General features: G+C 39.5%; 1 protein-coding gene across 2 annotated transcripts; it reads right to left on the reverse strand.

Annotated features, from left to right (window-relative positions):
• Window positions 1–983: 983 nt before the first annotated feature.
• On the reverse strand, window positions 984–15,195 carry LOC137278209 (zinc finger protein 585A-like). 2 transcript variants are annotated; one of them, XM_067810418.1, is made up of 6 exons: window positions 15,035–15,118; window positions 11,915–11,990; window positions 10,794–11,087; window positions 10,153–10,182; window positions 9,964–10,017; window positions 984–7,711 (listed from the first exon to the last, which is right to left on the reverse strand). In XM_067810418.1, the coding sequence occupies exons 2-6, from the start codon at window positions 11,976–11,978 to the stop codon at window positions 4,665–4,667; spliced, it is 3,489 nt and encodes a 1,162-aa protein (XP_067666519.1). In that variant the 5' UTR covers window positions 11,979–11,990; window positions 15,035–15,118; the 3' UTR covers window positions 984–4,664. The 2 variants fall into 2 exon arrangements, with proteins under 2 accessions (XP_067666519.1, XP_067666518.1); XM_067810417.1 differs by having other exon boundaries at window positions 9,964–10,182; window positions 15,035–15,195.
• Window positions 15,196–20,898: the final 5,703 nt, after the last annotated feature.

Here is a 20,898-nt window from a genome sequence, read left to right on the forward strand (position 1 = left end):
AGAACGAATGAATGCTTCTCGGGTTATTCATTTTCTCGTGCATTTCGTGTGGATATATATGACATGCAAGTGTATCTGAGGGTTAACGAGGAACCAGCATGCTGAACTGTCAGTGGATATATAAGATGTGCATGTCTGTGTGAGGGTTAAAGAGGAAACTGCATGCTGAACTGTCAGTGGATATATAAGATGTGCATGTGGGTCTGAGGGTTAAAGAGGAAACTGCATGCTGAACTGTCAGTGTATATATAAGATGTGCATGTGTATATGAGGGTTAAAGAGGAAACTGCATGCTGAACTGTCAGTGGATATATAAGATGTGCATGTGTGTCTAAGGGTTAACGAGGAACCAGCATGCTGAACTGTCAGTGGATATATAAGATGTGCATGTGTATATGAGGGTTGAAGGGGAACCAGCATGCTGAACTGTCAGTGGATACAGTATACAGACCCACCATGCTCAGGGGTAGAACTGGTCTTGAGCAACACATGCCGGTCATAAGTGGAGACTAACAGGATCGGCTGGCCACAGGTCATCGTATACAATTGCGTAGGTCATGATGTTGATCACTGGATTGTCTGGTCCAAACTAGATCATTTACAGATAGCCAACATGTAGTTGTAATATTGCTGTTCCTGCACAATTTGGCACAAAGATATCTTTGGCACGATTATCATAAGTACTGCCAAGTACTTCACTGTGTGACATTGTACTCATCCAACATACCATAATTGTCACGTAGAAAATAATTAACAAATCAGAAAGCTTTAAACAAATTGCATCAGCAATTTTCCTAAATATTTCTTTGACAATCTTGATCCAAGTGTAGTTACAGAATTATTTCTAGAACATTTCCTAACTAGAGGAGTTTGTAAGTGCCACCTGAAACAGAAGCAGCTCTTTCAACTTAAAATCTGAGCTCTTACAGCTGACAAATGGGAACGAGCATGTTTCACTAGAAAACAAGTCAAAGAACACATACTTCAAAAAGATAGGATTTTATTCTTGAATGTATGAACACAGACATGGGCCATTTCATATACATGAATTATTACTGTGGGCATACACTTTGTGATCTTGTTCAGATGAGTCGACTTGACACAGTATTTGAATTAAGCAAAATCATACAATATAATCTGTCAAGCCTTGGTAAACAATAGAATTACATAAAGATTCTTAGTACCTCAAAATTGTTTGCTCTTTTCACTCACAAAAACATTAAAATGAATAAGGCTGCACATGTTGTTGGAGTCACTTTTTGTCAAGTTTGCTATTTAACATTTTAAGAGATCTGAGGCAACGGAACATAATAAGAAAGGTAACAAGGGACACTGCACAATCAAACGCATTACAAAAGTGAACTGACACAAGTCATCATAATCTGAGCTACAACATCACTCGCAAGCCAATATGTAAATTGAAATAGAAGTTTAAGGTGAGAAAGTCTACACTGCTCTGAGGACCAAACACAATGAAGCATGCAAAATCATTAACATAATGCAATAATACACACAAAGTGTGGGATGTACATGTACACAGATATAAGAAGTGCAAAGTCATCTACAACTGACTCAAGCAGAAATATTGGGAGGCATAAACCATGTTCTTGGGAGGCATAAACCATGTTCTTGGGAATGACCACAAAATGTTGAAGATGTCTTCCTCTGTTTTATCAAATATCAAAATCCTGGGTATAGTCTAAAAGAAAAGAAATCATGAAGACATATCACAGAAAAGAACTTAAACTGAATGTTGACAAATGATGTCTTAATGGGTATTGTGTTTATAGATAGGATGCACTTTCCGTGTACAAAGGAAGATTGGATTGGGTTTGGTTTTTTTGACAAAGGATTTAAAAAAATGCACAACCACCTGATTGATTTTGTTTTTTATATCTATAAAATGACAAACATATTCCTACCACATATCATGGTGAGGGTACAAAATGGGTTTTAGCATACTGCATTCATATGAAGAATCAATTCTGAGTCTCCTGGGTGATGAGCTAATGCCTGAACCAGAAGGCAACTTTCCTGTCCCAGTTAATACAGACCAGCACATATCCTTAGTCATATTGGTTAAAGGATACACAGTAATCTAATGATGTTACCCTTGCATAAGGATAAAAATTGTCCAGCTGCCAAAGGCTTTGAATCAAGCGAATTTTAACTAATGCACTGAAAAACATTGTCGTTCCGAAGTTCCTATCATCATTTACTTTTCACATCATCACAGACCTACTCTTCCATTGCAATTTAGTATTATCAACATAAGCCATGAAAAGAACCGACTATGTGATGTGACTGTAGCATACTGTCAGGTCCAAAATAATGTTTCTATGGAAGCTGAATCCATTTAGTTTTAAGGAAACATGTACAAAGAAATGACATCACCCCCAAGAGTTGAATGACCAGCAACATTCCCACAGAGCAGTCTGTAGCAAACTATTTATAATATATGTAATACAATAATTTGCAGGCAGAAATATTCAGACAAATGGCCTATTCACAGTCTGACCAAGAGAAAACCTCACCAATGTGAACTTGTGATAGTTGTCTTTTGTGTATTGAGAGACACAAGACTACTATAAAATAGGGAAGCTGTGTCCAACCATATGAAAGCATTTCCAGGTTTGCAATACTGTCATTCTGAACATTTTTTGGCAATATACATCCCAACATAGCATCATAAATGACTCTTCCTGAAGATGACAAAAAACATATGACAGTCACATTGTAGCATATTACAAACAAAACAAAACAGTTCTTTAATTCATGTAAAACCAATCTCACAATTAATATACTACCTGGCAAAATATGACTCATTTTCACAACAGAAAAAAAAACAGACCAGGAAACAGACCAGACATACACAAGATAAATAGTAACAGTTTCAGGCTTATGTATGCTGGCACCTTAAGCATGACATCTACACACATCTCTGAAGTTGGATAACAAACTTGTTACACTGTGACACCAATTTCAAGTTCCAATAGAACAATATCTCATACTGCACACACAAATTTTAAGAATGGTCAAATATCATTGAATGGAATTGGCAAACCTTTGATACAAGCTGATTCAGACCAACAACAGTATAGAAGTGTCAGGATACAAGAAGATGTACGAGTGGAGTATGGGCAAAGTGCACCAATCATCAGATCAAGACCAGGTCATACATCAACATGGGGACATGTCCTAAACACTTAATGCTATCAAATATGACACACAGTACACACTTTGGGTCTCTCAAGCTGTGTTGACTGGATACCACCTAAAGGAAGCTAGACATTTTCAAGAGCCATATTCAGTAGTAATCTCTCGCAAAATGTCAACAAATTCCTGTCTTGCATACATCACTCAATACAAGTGTATTTACTAATAGACAAACAATTAATACATTATCATAATTTCACTGACTAACAATTGATGTCATGTTCAGTGAAAACATTATCCTGCCACAGGGACCAAATCCTTTGTACAGTAGCACTGCCTTCCTACGAGGGGCAAGACTGGTGATCCTGAAAATTACTATGGGCTTTAGTATACGCAAGCTGGCTGCCTCATGAAAATTTAGCCATGTACCTAGCTTGTTCAAAGTACCATCATACTTGGCATGTCTGCAAGACAGCACAGCATACAGTTCATCACATACTGAGTGAAAACAATGAAAACGACATAACTGAAATCAATTACTGCAACAATGACAAGCAGTATCTTACATGTGGTCAGTACTGTGTTTCTACTGGTATCGCATGCCAAAACACGTAAGTACTTAACATGTTACACTGTGATACAACATGAGATAATACAGTGCATACTGTGTGATGATTACATATATTTCCATTCCACTAAGGTGCTATTGTGCAGGTACATTCAAGTAATGTATCTATTCCTATGAACATTCTCAAAATGACCGAGGTGATTGTTTATTTGCACTTGACATAACCAGTGCTAAAGGTTATGTATTATGCAGATATTATGACATGATCTAATGACATTGTATTCAAGCATTACAGTAAAACATCTATTATTTACAAAATGTAAACATACTACTTTGGAACATTATTACAATGATTATTGGAGTTTAATATGTTTACAATAAAAAAAGATTTACAATTATATACCAAGATTACACAACATAAAATTCTAGAATCTAATTCAGTTGACTTTGTGTAATCTTTAACAACTTGAATCAAATGAATTATTCTCACTGTGACCTGTTCACTGACTAAATACTGAATTCTTGAGGTAATACCAACAAACACAAGACTACAGCTATGACAACACTGGACATTACTTATCCAGCAGTTAAACATTTGGACACTTGGGCTAACAAAAATACCTTACAATGAAACTTATTTCAAAGAGGAAGTAGATACGGAAAGTAAAAAACCTTAAAAATAACTAGTCCCATATCCAAAATCATGTACAAATTAAACAATTCCCCCAACCAAGCTTTAAAACTGAAGAGAGATTTAAATATTTGAATAATAACTCCCCAAGATGATGATCACTTAACCATGTTTTCAGTGCAACACTTATGATCATATGGTCAAGGGGAGATAATTACTATTTGAAACTTAACTTCTCTGTGCCAGCTTAATCCACTGGTTACTGTATATTCAACTGAGAGAATCCACTCTTTACCATGTAAAACAAATTCAGTTTTCATAATCATTATCAACTGGTTCCTGCTTCACTTCAACAATAAAATCTTCATCCTTCTCATTATTTTCAGACAGCATATTCTGATCAGGTGAACTAGCACGGGACAGGCTTTTCTCTGAACCATTTGAGTCTAAAGAGCTTGACATGGTGTGCTGCATCACGGGGGGAACATAGATCCTCTCCTGCAAATTATCTGGTGCCTCTGTATCAGGACCTTCAGTACTGGATGTGTGGCCAGCGGTCATCTGTAGATCTTGGAGTAAATTGTCTTTGCCAGGTGTCATTTCAGATGTGCTGTAATCATTTGAAGAGTCAGGGTCCCACATACTTTCGGTTTTAACGCTGACACTATCTGATCTTGAATCTTCCCCGTCTGTATTCGGTGGTCTGAGAAAATACAAATTTTGGGGATCTTTTTCAGGATGGCTTGTTTGGACATGTCTTCTCAAATGTCTGTCAAGAAAATAGAACTTTTCACAGAAGTGACACCTGTAAACACGTCGCCCCGAGTCATCTTTTTCTTCTTCCACTGCACGGCCATCATTTAATGTGGAAGTAGGCATCAATAAGACATTCATGTCAATATCCATTTCTTCAGGGTGAGAACTCCTCACATGTCTTCGTAAGTGTTGAGATGTGCCATATGCTTTGTCACAGAAATAACAGCCATAGGGTCTTTCCCCTTTATGCAATTTCATATGCGCATGTAAAAGTTTGGATGTAGCAAATTCTTCAAGGCAGACAATGCAGCGGAAGTTTTGCTCCCTTTTACCATGGATCTGCATGTGACTTCTCAGATGAGATGCCTGCAAGAAAGACTTGCCACAATCTTTGCACATGAATGGTCTGGCCCCAGTGTGACATTTAATATGAGTTGCAAGATGGTATGGTGAGGGACATATTTTGCCACAAAAAGGACACTTAAGATCCACAGCAACAGGCCCTTCCCCTGGATTTTCCTGTATATTCTCACTGGTATCTGGCAGTTGTTCATCAGCTTCAACAGGTTCCTTCTTTATAACAGGTAGTTCATCCCCAAGCTCTTCAACAGGAGTCATCTCTTCCTCAATAAGTTTTTTCATGCCTGAACCTTTCGATGCTCGATTTGATATACGGGTCCTTGAAGAAGAAGGGGTTCCTCTTGCCTGGGCTAACAGTTTCCCCGATGGAGTTTTCTTCAGTGGAGAAAATGAAATAGTGCAATCCCTTGGATCTGCAGGAATAAATTCTTCTGGACGTCTGTTTGCATTTTCCTCCAACTCTTTCTCTTTCTTCTCATGCATTTTGATATGGTTCTTCAAGTTGTTACTTTTGATAAAGCCTTTTCCACAAAGATGGCAGACATGAGGCCTCTCACCAGTGTGCAACTTCACATGATTACGGAGGGTTGTAGCAAACTGGAAAGCCTTGCCACAAATTGTGCATGGAAAGTCTCTCTGTCCAGTGTGTATCTTAATGTGCATGGACACATGTCCTCTTTGTGTGAAGGATTTTCCGCAAATTCCACATGTAAATGGCTTTTCTCCTGTATGAATACGTATATGAGCCCTAAGATCAGACTTGCTGTGAAACTTCCGACTACAAAACTCGCATTCATTCTTCTTTTCCAATGCTGGACGATCATGACACTTTCTCATGTGTGTATCATAGAGGGCACTTTTGCTTCTAAATGTCTCTTTGCAGTACTTGCACTCATACAACCTCTTGCCATTCTCATCAACTGGAAAGGACTTTGTAGATTCTTCCTCAGCATTGTTACGTGCTGTATTATTACCACCAGCAGCATCTGGTATCAAATCCCCATGCAATTTCTTGTGTTTGGAAAGAGTTGCCCTGTGAGAAAATTCAGCACCACAAACCTCACATTTGTAGTTTTCTGGGCTTGTGTTTCCAGAGCATGTAGTGGTTCTGAGGTGATCATTCAGCATCACCTTAGAGAAGAATACCAGGCCACATGTACTGCAGAGAAACACCTTGTCTTTCTTCCTAACAATAGCTTCACATGTCTTCCTCATATGTTTTGCGAGAGACTGCTTGTGGTGAAAGAGCATTCCACATCCAGTGCAAAACAGATTCAGCTCTTCATTTTTCACTTCAATTTCTCCTTTACAATATTTCTGTTTGTGGATTTTTAATGAACCTGGAAGTGAATATTTTCGGTTACATTTATCACATTCATACAACTGTGCTTTCTTCTCATTTACCTCATCCACAGAAAGTGGAGGATTACTTTCAACTTTCCTCTCGTGTAGCCGTTTGTGTTTGGTCAGAGTGTAAATGTCCCGGAATCCTTTCAAGCACACGTCACACTTAAATGGTTCTTCTCCAGTGTGCAGATACCTGTGTTTCTTCAGTGCTCCAGCTCTGGAGAAGGATGAATCACAAAAGTCACATTTAAACCGCTTGTTTGTTTGATGGACCATCATATGTTTTCGGAGATAATCCCTAGCTTTGAATGCTTTGTTGCACAGGAAACATTCATGTATTTTGTCAACTACATGTACACATTTCTTGTGTGTTCGAAGTAAACCCATTTTGACAAATGTCTTACCACACAGATCGCATTCAAAAAGTTTGTTCTCATTGTGGTACTTTCGGTGCATGGAGAAAGATGAGTTATCTCTGAATCTTTTGCCACAGAGAAGACAAAGAAATGGCTTTTCCCCTGTGTGTACCCTGGTGTGTCTGTTCAAGTTCATATTGGAGCTGAATGACTTGTCACAGTAACGACATGCAAAAGGCTTCTCCGAAGAATGCATGGACAAGATGTGAGCTTTAAGCCTGAAGGGTTTGAGGAATCTCTTGTCACACTGGTCACATTTGTACCTCAGGTCTCCTTTGTGCTTGCGGACATGGTAGTTGAGTGTGCTAGAATGAGCAAAGGACTTAGCACAGATAGGACATACAAACTTCTTAGGAAGTCTGTGGCTAGACATGTGACCTCTCAGGGACAATGGTGTTGCAAAAGCCACGGGACACAGTCGACACTGATATGGTGTTTCACTGTTGGGTGGCACAGGAGTTTCAACTGGATTGTAGCCTACAAAGAAAAAAATAAATTAAGAGACCTGATCTCTTGCATAGACAGCAATAAAATATGATTCATAAAACTAGGCTGAACATACAATACCTCTACTCATATTGAAAATTTTAAACACTGGTTTGTTTTTATATACAGACTGATGTGACACAGCTGGAAATTTGATGAGCACAGCATTTACAAGACCCTAACTCATAATGGAGTAGTAACACTGACATGACAACAAAAGTCAGTGTTTGACAGTTTGGCAATAGCATACTGATCTAAATTCCTGAAAGATGCAAATTAGCAAATGTAATCAATGAGGATTTTATAACTACTGCCATGAATATTACACCTACATGAGTACAAATGAGTTTCAATTCAGTTAAGTTGAAAAAAATGTGCTTGATCTACATTATCAAAGGACGTCTCACATGTTGGAACCACCCACAACGCTTGCGTTCACACATACATGCTGGACATTTGAAGCCAAGTGTCATGAAAAGACATGCAATAAAAAAGCAGCACTATTGACCAAACTCATTGTGCTGTCCTCAGTTGCTGGAAACGTGGAAATGTCCTCATTACAGTGCTAACCTAATGAGACACTAAGCTCTAGTAAAACCGATTTGCTATCTGTAAACATGATACTGTCTTTAGGCCAGACAGTGCTTTTAAATCCCATTCATGACAACATTTAAGGGAACTTTTACAATGTAAAAAATGTAATTTTCTGAATATTTCATACTTATCCCGACTCATGCTTATTATGTTTATCTCCTCCCTCTATGTGAAGTTAGTGGAACACTTGAAATCCCTTGAACTTCCCTTCTAATTGAAGTGGATGTACAATACACCCACCGATCGGAAGCCTCCCTTTCCCGCCTATGATCACATGACCAGACATGCTTGTCACTCTCCCCAAAATCTCATACGCCCAACATAAGAATTACAGTGAATTCAGCGTGCCTGAGAGGGGCGGTTGGGAGGGTTTGACATCATGAATCTGGATAAGTATAAAATATCAATTTTATTCAGAAAATTACATAATTTCCTTATCCGACTCATGCTTATTATGCCAACAGAATCAGACGGAAATGGCAATGGGTCAGGACATGCTGGATTCTGCTGGCTGCCATTTAAGTACGTTCAGTACTTTCCCACTTCGGGAACTGTAATGGCAGTAGCCTGGTCCTCTTCCTCCAATATTCATGTGTGAAATGGGGGTATCACAACCAGTCGAACTTGTCTTCTCGTGAAGCAGTCACTGACTGGAACATGATGACATATAGATCAGAGTACGAGTACAGGGTCATAGCCACTCAATCTAGCCTGTTCAAAATGTGCGCATGGACTCTCAACCATTATACTCCACAGAGCATCTTGGTCTCAACAAGTCATGTGATAAAAGGGTGAGTGAAACTCAGCGCCTTTGTGGAACTGTTGGTTGTTGTGCGACAAGTGGCCCAAATTGGTGAATGCTAGCAACATCCTCCGTGGCGCTGTCCCCGTACGTAGTGGCTGGCAAACACCACATTTGATTTCCAAAAGCAGTCCTCTATTATAGTTGTTAGCAAGTTTCCACAGAGCAAGTGTCAACGCAAAGGCTATCACTTCGTGTTGATTGGAAGCTCGTTGAGGTTCAGTTTCCAGTAGTTGAGGTGTAAGTCCTCCTACTTTGTAGGCTCTCAGTATAATGGCTTTCATTCATACTGAGATAGTGTTGTGGGATACTTCCGTAGGTGTCTCAGAAGATAATGGGAAGAACAGGCACTTGAAACGTCTCCTTGGTTTAGTTCACTGGAGATATACTTTCAACACTCTGACTGGGCACAATGATGAATCCTGTGTATCATGTGGCCCGAGGACTGCAGATAATGCCGAACTGTGCCACTGTAGCTAGGCCAAGTAGAAACAACGTTTTCGGTATCAATAATTCAAGCAATGTACAATCTAGTAGCTCATAAACAGAGGTGTTGTAATAAGCCATTTAATTTCAAGCTGGAGCTTTAAATCTGCATTGTCGGTCTACCAGCTTGAACGACAAGTACTTTAGTCAGCTTGATCTCCCTTTTGGAAAGGGAGGTTTCCAGTGGGTGAGTGTATTGTCCACTTCAGTTAGAAGGGATGTTCAAGAGATTTCAAAAGTTCCACTAACTTCGCATAGAGGGAGGAGACAACAATAATAAGCATGAGTCAGGATAAGGAAAAATGAATTCATTAGCTAGAGATAATACATGCCAGACCAGAGACATGTTTATACCTCATACCTGGCATAGCCGCAAATTCCAGATTCCCAACATTCAACTGCCCCTGCTCAGTAGGTGTTTCCCCTTCTCCATATGCAGTAGGTGTTTCCCCTTCTCCAAATGCAGTAGGTGTTTCCCCTTCTCCAAATACAGTAGGTGTTTCCCCTTCTCCATATGCAGTAGGTGCTGCCCCTTCCCCAAATGCAGTAGGTGTTTCCCTTTCTCCAAACACATTCATACCTGAAAACATGAAATGATAAACAACCTTAATATGCGTTCTTCACTTGTTTACATGTTTCAACCAATCTGTTTCTGTAATACTACATAAAGTTATGATTACCATGTTTAAAAGATTTCTTTGCCTTTTCTATAAGGAACTCAAAGTTGCTATTCTCAGTCTCATATCCATGTAATCAATATATTATATTTGGCAATGAAGGGGAGAGTGACAAGAGCATGCCAGTGTTCAGGTCACATGGACACTTTGGTGAGAGAAGGGAGGTAATCCACTGGGTGAGTGATTTATCTATTGTTTTCCAAAAGGAATACAGTGATCACTAATCCTTGCTAGTGATTGCTTGGAGGGAGGAATGAATTGTGGTATGTCCAAATTCCAGTGATACTGAAGTAAAATGACAGACACTTAAAGTTTACATACCATCTGCAAGACCTCTGCATGCATGAAATGTCCCATCACTAGTGTTTCACAGATGATTTACACAATAAATATCTTACAACAAACTATGATCAGCCCAAGTAGGAGACATTCAAACTTTTCTAGATTGGCCCAAGTCTAAGAAGGTCAAGTCTCAAATGAGGAGTAAACTAAAGATTAAGTTGCATTAACTTACCCGAATGTTCATCACCAAAGAAAGGTGGCTCAGTATTTGATGATTCTGAGATGGTGGGGTTAGGTGACGGAGACTGCCCAATGTTTTTGGACTGCAATCGAATCAGTCCAAGTAGTTTGCTGGTTTTCATTGCTGGGGTCATTTGTTTCTTCATTTTCATCTTCCGTCTCTTTAGGTCTTGAAGGTAGTTGAAAGATGTGTCTTGTCCCGTGACGAGAGGGAATGCCACGTTATCAGAATCTTGACTCTGGCTTTCCCCTGTGCCGGACTCAGACTCAGAAGCTGTGGATGAAGCTGTAAATTGGAAGGGGGGAAAGGAATACAACACTGTCCATGATTGTCTTGATTTTGAAAATGAATGCGCCACCATATTTGTCAGGGTATGAAGACATGCATTTCATCCGACAATGTCCCTTTCCACAAGCATATACAGTCGAACCCCTTTCTACTTGGACACTGTGTATTTGGATGCCTTGCTATCTGGGCGATTTTCAAGAGTAAACAAACTGTCCGGATAAATGGTTTTCCACTGTATGTGCAATGAACTACAAACAAAGTTAAAAATGACAGTATATGATTAAAAGATTAATTAGTGCACATGAACATGATGAAGAAGTAGTCTCACTGGTTCGTAGGAACACCAAAATCTGAATGAGTGAATTTAGAACAATGCAGCAGTATTTCAGCGTATCAGACTGATGTGTGAAGAGAGCCTGAAGTGAAACCTTGTTTGAAGTTGAGAAACTGTATACATGGTATATCACATTCCATAGGTAAGCTGATCCCTGAATGTGACCCTTCAAATCAGTATCAAAATGTTATGTCCGTAGATACCCCAACCCTGCAATCTTTGCTAATATTTTCGGCATGATCATTCATTGGGAACACATCTAACAAATCCAGAAAGAATTATGCAAGTTTATCATTTGTTATTTACACCTTTGGTCCACATTATTCACAGCAAATTCAGCAATCACTATCATACTGATGTCATTTTCTTACCCCCTGAAAAAATTTTGACAAAAGTGTAATCCATTGTGGTACCCCCATCTACAGACTTTTGCTGTAGGTCCTCAAAATGCGGCTTGTATACAGTTATTTATTGTACATCAATTACATACCCTGGCCATTTTCCACGCTGTCTTCCTCAGATGCCAGATCTGTTTGAGTACATGCCTCCGCCATTGTTTACAGAATCTGTAAAATGCAAACATTTTCATGACATAAAATCAATCAAATACAGGTCTGTTAACAATCAGCCTGTACAACCTATGTTTTCATTTTAATCAGGATGTTTTTTGACTGACAATTGCATGTTTTCAAATCCATCTTGAGTAACATGTGACATACAAGAAGCATGGTTCACCCACCAAAACTATCAGGTGAAGGATTGGCTAGTGTTTCAATCTTGGTTCCTGTAGGAAGAAGCTAATGCAAAATGTTTTGGAAATGTTTTCAAAACCAAATTAACATATATGTACCTTCTGGGACATAAATTCAAATATTAAAAAAATAACCCCATGATAATAATTGACTAGCTATTCAGGCCATTCACTGTAGAGATTTACTGGCGCCACTAGATTTTTACTAGCCATGGACTAGCTGGCCATTGGTCCTTTCGCATACTGAGTATTTATAGGTTGTGAGTTAAATTATTTTTACCATTGGCCTCTGTTAAATTGCATCCTTTTTTTTTCATAAAATGATCAAATATATTCTTCATATAAAGCATGTTTAATAACTGACAATGGATCCACAAGAGAACCTGACACCCTTCAAGCCATTCCTTCTTGCAACATTGTAGGTGAATATCTTTTAAATAATATTTCTTTCAGATATATGAGGTAAGTTTGATTTAAAAAATTCACAAAACATTAAAAAATTTAATGTGAGTTAATCATGTTGAGCAACCCCAATATACCATAACAACATTTCTTTCACAATTTCCCTTAATGTTCTTAGGCACTGGCACCATAATACAAAAGTCAGGGAGCAACCTAATAACTTTTAAATAAGGGTTACTATACTTTTTATAAGAAACACAAGTTTTTCAATCAAACTGAAAACATTCTCAGAACCCTAAATTGATAGAGTTTTTGCAATAAAGTGATGCCTGATGATGTTAACAAGAACTTTTGTTGCATTTTGTAAGGTCCGAATAAAAACTCATCAATAGAAGAAATCACCAAAACACCATGCCAATGAACGTGGGTGTATCACGCACACACCTCTTGTGAAATCGAACATCCATGAATTGTCACCACCATTGGTAGTTATAAGACTGCACAATAGTTGGGTCTACCATTCCTTGTTCAAAAATGCCAACAGTTTAACTGAGATTGAAAGAAACCAGTCTATCAGATGTTTGGAAGGAGGAGTGTTTGTCCAAAATGTAGCCCGTCATTTCGACATATACAAAAGAACAATCTCCAGCATCTCCAGCATCGATACAACGCTACACAGACCATAGATGACCTTCCTTGGAGAGGTCGTCCAAGGGTTGCCTCCCTTCAACAAGATTGACACATTTCCGATCAACACCAATGAGATCCTTTCCTGTCAACCTCTTTATCTTTCAAAAACTTAATAATGTCATCAGTCTTGGTAGCCAACGAAAACTCATCACTCATTTTGTTGACTATCTGACCCTGTCTACATTTATACTAAACTTACAGAATTAATAACATGCACAATCATTAGTTTTACAGTGATGTCTATACAGGAACATTCCTTTTCATCAGAAATATTATTCCCTAATCACTTTTATATGAACTTGTGAAGAATATAATATCAGAGCTGACAAACACTATGCATAAATTATGTCATTTTGACTACTCCCCTGGGGCATTTTGTAGCTGGGGCAGTTAGACTGATACCCACTTCACTCACTGAATACTCAGGTACACAAGACATTTACATTCCAGGGAGGGAACCAATCTCATACCAAACAACACATTATTCAGTGTTTGTAAAGCTTTTTCAAATTACATTCAACCCTGTGTTGTCATAAAGGTTATTTGCACACATGACTAAAATATGCTTGAGAGATCATAAGAGGCTTTAGGCAGCACAACTCCACTCATGTTTGCCATATTCATTTTACCTGGCACTAGCAAAAAACATAATGGTCCACACAAATTGACAAAACAAATTAACGTGAGAAACTCAGCTGCACAAATGAAAATCAGGAATCAACTGCATTCAGGACATAAATGCTTGTTTATAAACAAAACTCACTGCCATTCCTAATGATTAAGACTATAATATTAATAAAAGAATACTTTGCATGGTTTATAACACTGATGACTTGAGTGGAAAAAAGATGATGTAAGTAAGTGAGTTGAGTTATATACAGTCTGTAAGTCTGTAAATAATCAAGTCTGGACCAGACAATCCAGTGATCAACAACATGAACGTTGATATGCGGAACTGGGAATCGATAACATGTCACCTATTAACCAGTTCTGTGAAAAAATATCGCAATCTGTATTGTTTGAAAAACGCATTGCGACACACCAATTTACTGGTAATATCGTGCAGTCCTATTGTGAAGATGTGAAAATCAAATATTTGTTGTAATACATATTGCAAAAGACCATCACACACACAGCAAACATGTACAAGATACAACACTCATGTTAACACAATCCATATAAACAAAGTAATACCAGAGACCATATAATACCTGTCAATCTAAAATCATATGGGCATATAACAATATGACAATGGCAACTGGCAAAGCACACCTTCCACATAGCTACCCTCCTGAGCTGGCACATTACCAACCTCCAGTTTACAGGAAACAATGTCAATGATTTACATAATGTTAGTAATTTTCAAAAGCCATCATATCTCCATCAAAATTTTGCGGTAAACATTCTCACACTGAATCACATCTCACGGCGAATTCAATGCTCTTAACATTTCCCAACCCTAACTGGGCCCCTTATGATAACGAAACCTGCGGGTTCGCTCGCTCATTGTCTGCACTGGACTAGAACGTGGGACAAACACTAAATACAACTCTAAACATTTCAAACATCCGGTATCTCGGTATGTGGTTGCTAAAACAACTACAATATTGCCTGGATATGACATACTGCCTCACTAAACGCTATCTGTATCGATTTGGAGATGTCTTGGCGAAATGGGAAGTCGCCAGATGGTTGTTTTGGTTCGGGGGTCACCGGAAAATTGGTCGTTAGCATGGAACCTACTTGATCAAACGCATCCAAACTCACCTTAAATGTCGGTGTAAGTCCTTAAGTTAGTCAAGACACATGAATGAAGGTAATGAGAAATCACAGAACCCCAATATGGGTGTTGAGAATCGAGCAAAGTCTACACCCAGACCCGTCGAGACAATGTCTGCTGAACCATCTAGGTCACACTGCGCGTGCGTGGAAATCGATTGGGTGTTGGATCGGCTTTTGCTGCGAAAGCGGATCGCATGTGTTGAGGTGTTTGGCTGGAAGCCCACATATATTTACACACTATACACATAGGTTTCAGAATGAAATGTTTCAGATGATGTGACACTATGGTTATCCCAAATCTGGGTCGTTATTCAATTTACACGCCAGAACTGTTCATAAACGATGCTGTCCTGTGTCACATTAATTATGCAGTTGGACTGTATATTTAATATAATATATAAACCATACTCATAAATAATTGTGCTCTGTATACAACCCCCAATGTTCACTCAGAACATGTATAAAAAATATGTTAATGTTTATATTACATAGCACGACGTTAAGAATATTTTCTTTGCGTTACCGTTGAGCAAATAGAATACAGAATGTGTGTGTGGTGTGCGTGTGTGTGTGTGTGTGTGTGTGTGCGTACGTGTGTGTTTTCTCGGCTTCTCTGTGTAAATCCCAGTTTCGTCTAGGTGATGTTTATGTTATACACATATATCAATATTTCAAAACAGTTTCATAAGGATCAAACTTCATGCATAATATTTTACCTCACTTCATTAACTCTTAATGACGCTATTGAATTCTGTTGACGTTTCCTCTACATTTATTTGTTACTATATTCATGTTCGTATACGACCTCTGTACATCTATATACACCAGCAAAACCTCCCTTCCCCTTCCCACCACATTTCATACCCGAGCTAATAGGCGGATCCAGAGAGGGGGCGGGGGTGCAGGTTTGCAACACCCCACCCCACCACCGTCCCTTTTTGTCCTGATATTTCGCTTAGAGACCATTGAAATTCAGGTGAAAATGACGTATACTCCCCCCATCTTCTCAATATGTGCAACCCGCCACCCACCCACCCCTTAAATCTACCCCTTCTCATAAGCTTAGGCTGTATCCGCTCGTCCTAGCTCCTGCCAACTCCAAGTCACAACATTGTGTGACTGAATTACTGTATGTATCAATATTTAAAATATTCCTGAACTATAGAATACATTATCTTAAATGCCTCCACGTTCAGCCCTACCGCTGCAAGCTCACCCTAGCTCCCTTTCCCAGAGACTCATACAATTGAATGCATGGTTGTGTATTGTTGTGCTATAGTGTGATTAAGACATTCAACAATAAATACTATTATTTATTGTCCCTCTTTTCTCGATACATATTTTAACTAAATGATGCTACACCCAAAACATTCTGCGTTGGAAGAGTGTGTCTATCACCCACCGTCGGTCGACACGCTTCCAGCGCCTCAAGAGACTCGGGTGATCTGTTCACCATCAATACACGTATGTGAATACGATTTCACCGCCCGACAAGCTCTCACATCTGCCTAGGTCAAATACAACATATCGGGAACCGTTTATCTTAGTTTGTACATTCTTGGAAAGACCGCCCACGGTTTTATTTTCGCACTGGCAAACCCTTAAACCATTGAGCAGTTTGAACCTATTTCTGCCGTGGGAAGTGCGTCACGGGCACGGCAGGTGGGGCTTGGCTACAAGGGAGGTAACTGCAATCAAGCACGGCTTCCTGTTGACGGCTGGAGTGGGAAGGGGTTTAATGCTGCTGACGGGAATTTTCCACTCATATCACCGCGTGAGACGCCAGGAATTGGCTCCTCTTCTGACAAAAGATTCGATCCGTCTCCATGGAAATGAGACAGACAAAGAGATTTAAGGGTTCAGTTTTAGCCAGAGGCTATGTTGCGATCGGCAATGTAGGTATAATAAATTGTCATGGTTATACAATTCATCAAACTGAGATTTTATACATGGGCTCAGCGAGTGTTTATCAATTATCTAAGGAGTCATTTGATTTAATATTTATTACTCTATGTTTCATTATTTCTGTCGGTTGCATGGATGATTGTTGGCGACTAGCTACAGATTAATTATTCACATGTGTATATCGCTGGCCGATCCAGAGGGAGGGATTCATTGGGTTCGGGAACCCCCCGCCCTGAAAATGACTTATGTTCACATTAAAGATTTTTCATTTTTCGCGTTGGCGGAGCCACTGAATCCTCTGAACCCCCTCCATTAAGAATTCATGGCTAAGCCCATGTTATATATCAGAAATCGTTTGTTCGTTTGGTACATTTTTGAATATCACAAACGCTCGTTGTGATATCGCACTAGTGAATATTTTACTATTGACTTTGTTGCATCAACATTTTATTACTATTATAAAATAAAGGATTTTAGAGGTCACATGCAACGTAAAACACAACTTTGCAGATCCTGATACCTTTCCATATGCACTTACCGAAACAAATCATCAAAAATGCCAATTCAACCTATAAAGTTGAAAAAACGCGATGAAAAAAAGCCCGCGAAATCGGAGTTGAAACGATTCACTAAATTTCCCCCAGCGCTGGGTGAAAAACTGGTTTCAACACTTGTGCTGCGCCCATAACGCATGCGAAGTGAATGGATTCGCGGAGCTTGAAACAGTATGTATGCCCGGAGTATGAGGTCGTGAGCATTAGTCTTATCTTGGTTGTGTACACAAACAAGTAAATAATCTACTCGTTACCTTAAAAAACTTGTTGATTGTGGTAAGCAGCCTCTAGCTGTCACAGGGAAAGCCCAATGCCTGCTTTGTTGACACCTATATGTCTGCCTGCCTGTCTATTATAAAGACAATATGCCATACACAGCTACAATCATTGACGACATACCATATCATAAGCAGTCTCTAGCTGTCACAGGGAAAGCCCAATGTCTGCTTTATTGACACCAATATGTCTGCCTGCCTGTCTATTATAAAGACAATATGCCATACACAGCTGCAATCATTGACGACATACCATATCATAAGCAGTCTCTAGCTGTCACAGAGAAAGCCCAATGTCTGCTTTATTGACACCAATATGTCTGCCTGCCTGTCTACTGTAAAGTTAATATGCCATACACAGCTGCAATCATTGACGACATGCAGTTTGAACTTAACACCTATCAGGCTATACGCCACAAACAAAATAAATTGATTTATGACTCGTGCACCCGAGTCCTGTCTCTGCCACATTGTGTAATTAGGCAGGTGTGATACTTGAACACATGACAATGTTTGTCATGATTTCTCTTGTCTTCTTCCTGTTGCCCAACAAGACACAGTGCATTTACAAAAGAGCGTTTCAACTCTTGACTGTCTGCTCAAAGCGTGGACTACAGCTGCAGCTGCAGCTGTTTCAGGTAACTCCATCTATACAGACGTGCGTTCTTTCTGTCACTTACTTTAACTGATGTATTTGCGTAATGTAACATGTAACATAACTGTACACGTACATTTTGTTTGCAGGTGGATTATGAGGATTCAGCAAGACTTGCGCCATCGAAATGTGCCAGTGTCGTTGGCTGGTCTGCTTCTTCCATTACACTCAGTGTATTTGGAGGAAGACCAAAGCACTTGGAATGCAGGTCGACTACAGCGAGAACCCGGAGCTGCAACAGTTTGTTCGTCGTGTTGCGGTGCCCCCTCTGATGCCAGTAGATGGGTATGCATGTTTCAGGTAAATTTACTTGTAGCAGATAAAATACCATATCTATTTCATACTCAACATTTTCATCTAAATGTAAACTTTATGGTTGTACGTTAATTTTTCGGGTTGAGGAAATGTGGCTTTCAACATTGGAGGCCATGCCAGATGATCATCGCTGCACCAGACTGGCAGATTACGTGACAACCCAGTGTGTCGAAGGAACCCTGCATCTTCACCAATTGAACCATCACTCGATATTGGGGCCCCGAACGAACAACCACCTGGAAGGGTGGCACCTCAAGCTGAAGACTGTCATGTCCAAGGCGCATCCCTCACTCTTTCAGTTCCTTGATTTTCTTAAGAAGGAGCAACACACCAACGAAACGCTAACAGTACAATTTATGACGCTGGGAAGCAGAGGCCACACAAGAAGAGAAAATATCGTCACATTGACTCCCGGCTGCATGTGCTCAAACAAAGACTGGAGGACATAATATAATAGACCTGGAAGAGTATGCTGATGAGTGCGTGAAATTGATTCATGTGTGAGACTGAGTGATGCTCTGTGATATGGTGACAATTAATTTTAAATTAATAAGTGCCAATCATTGAGGGGTGAATACTGTTACTTTTATTGTTGATTTATCTTCCCCGAGACTGTGTATCGCTAAATAAACATTCTCACTTTGTCGAACTGAGATGCCCAGCTTTCTCATATTTTTACCAAAAGGTCGACATAGTGAGAATTAACCATTCGGAGAACATGTATTTACAAGACCCAACATCTCTATATACATTCTTTATACATTCTTTATATGACTTCCTGTAGTGTATATGATTTTATTTGATAACGGTATATGAATCCATGCTGAAACGACGCATCAAATAAAACAAAAGTTGTTATCCGTGAAGAATCCCCTTACTTTCTTGTGACTCGCCCATCAAACAGACCATCTTTCTGTACACACAATGAGCCCTCAGCGTATCAGCAAATGAACCAGCCATTCGGAAGCCGTCGTAACACTTGAGTGCACATCCACCCGCTGTGACTGGGTTTGGTCTCCCGAGGGCTTCGTTTCGGGGGAAGTAAGCCCAAGTTCAAAATATTGCACTTTTGAATCGGCTTATAGTTTTGTTTATTTGTTTTTTACGAGCAGCTATGTATATTATATGTCATTAATAAGTGATAATTGTGTTTTAATTATGTTTGACTTTTTGGTTGTATGTAACCTTTAACGTAATTCAATCAATGGGAGTCGCATATCCGCACCGATCTTATGCCTGGTAAATATGTAGCTGTTACATTGTCTTCTGTAACACGTATCTTGAATCAGCAATAGGATTATTGAACATTCCTGGCGGACAGTCCTTCATCCTGGCCAGTTGAGAAATGGATATCGTACACATTCATGATGAAAGTACCACGTACAATTCTCTGCAAATGGATATCCTACAATTTCATGGTGTAAGTACCACGTATAATTCTCTACATATGGATATCCTTCACCCTCACATACAATTCTCTACAAATGACAGTAGCAAGTGACCAGCGCAAAAGGGATGCAGTTTACACAACCATAGACAGGTCATAACAGGGCTGAGAGTGCATTATCACTGTGGTCATGTTATACACTATAACAGTTGATGACCGACAATAACAGTAACTCGTCGATGTAATATGGCACACAATTAGCCAGGTTACGTGAGAGATAGCCTACAGCGTCATCCGTCGAGTGAGTGAGGTGTGATTATGGTTTTACATCAGCTTTAACAATATTCCAACAATATCGCGGCGGAGATCACAAGGAATGCGGTTTACACATTGTACCCGTGTGTAGAATCGAACCCGGGTGTTCGGCGTGACGAGCGGACGCTTTAACTACTGTGCCATCCAACCACCGCCCACCCGTCAATGGAAGATGACAGTTAACCAGGTCACGTGAGAGATGGCTTACAATACCACCCGTCGATGTAATATGGCACACAATTAACCAGGTCACGTGAGGGACAGCTGACACAGTCACATGCTGATGTTAGAGGACACACAGTTTATTTCACAGGTCACGTGAGAGATGCCGTCCACTGTCATTCGTTGATGTAATGCGACACACAATTAACCCGGTCACGTGAGATATGGCGTCCACTGTCATTCGTTGATGTAATGCGTCACACAATTAACCCGGTCACATG

This window comes from Haliotis asinina, chromosome 3 (assembly GCF_037392515.1).
Source record: "Haliotis asinina isolate JCU_RB_2024 chromosome 3, JCU_Hal_asi_v2, whole genome shotgun sequence".
In the NCBI taxonomy this organism is placed as follows: domain Eukaryota; kingdom Metazoa; phylum Mollusca; class Gastropoda; order Lepetellida; family Haliotidae; genus Haliotis; species Haliotis asinina.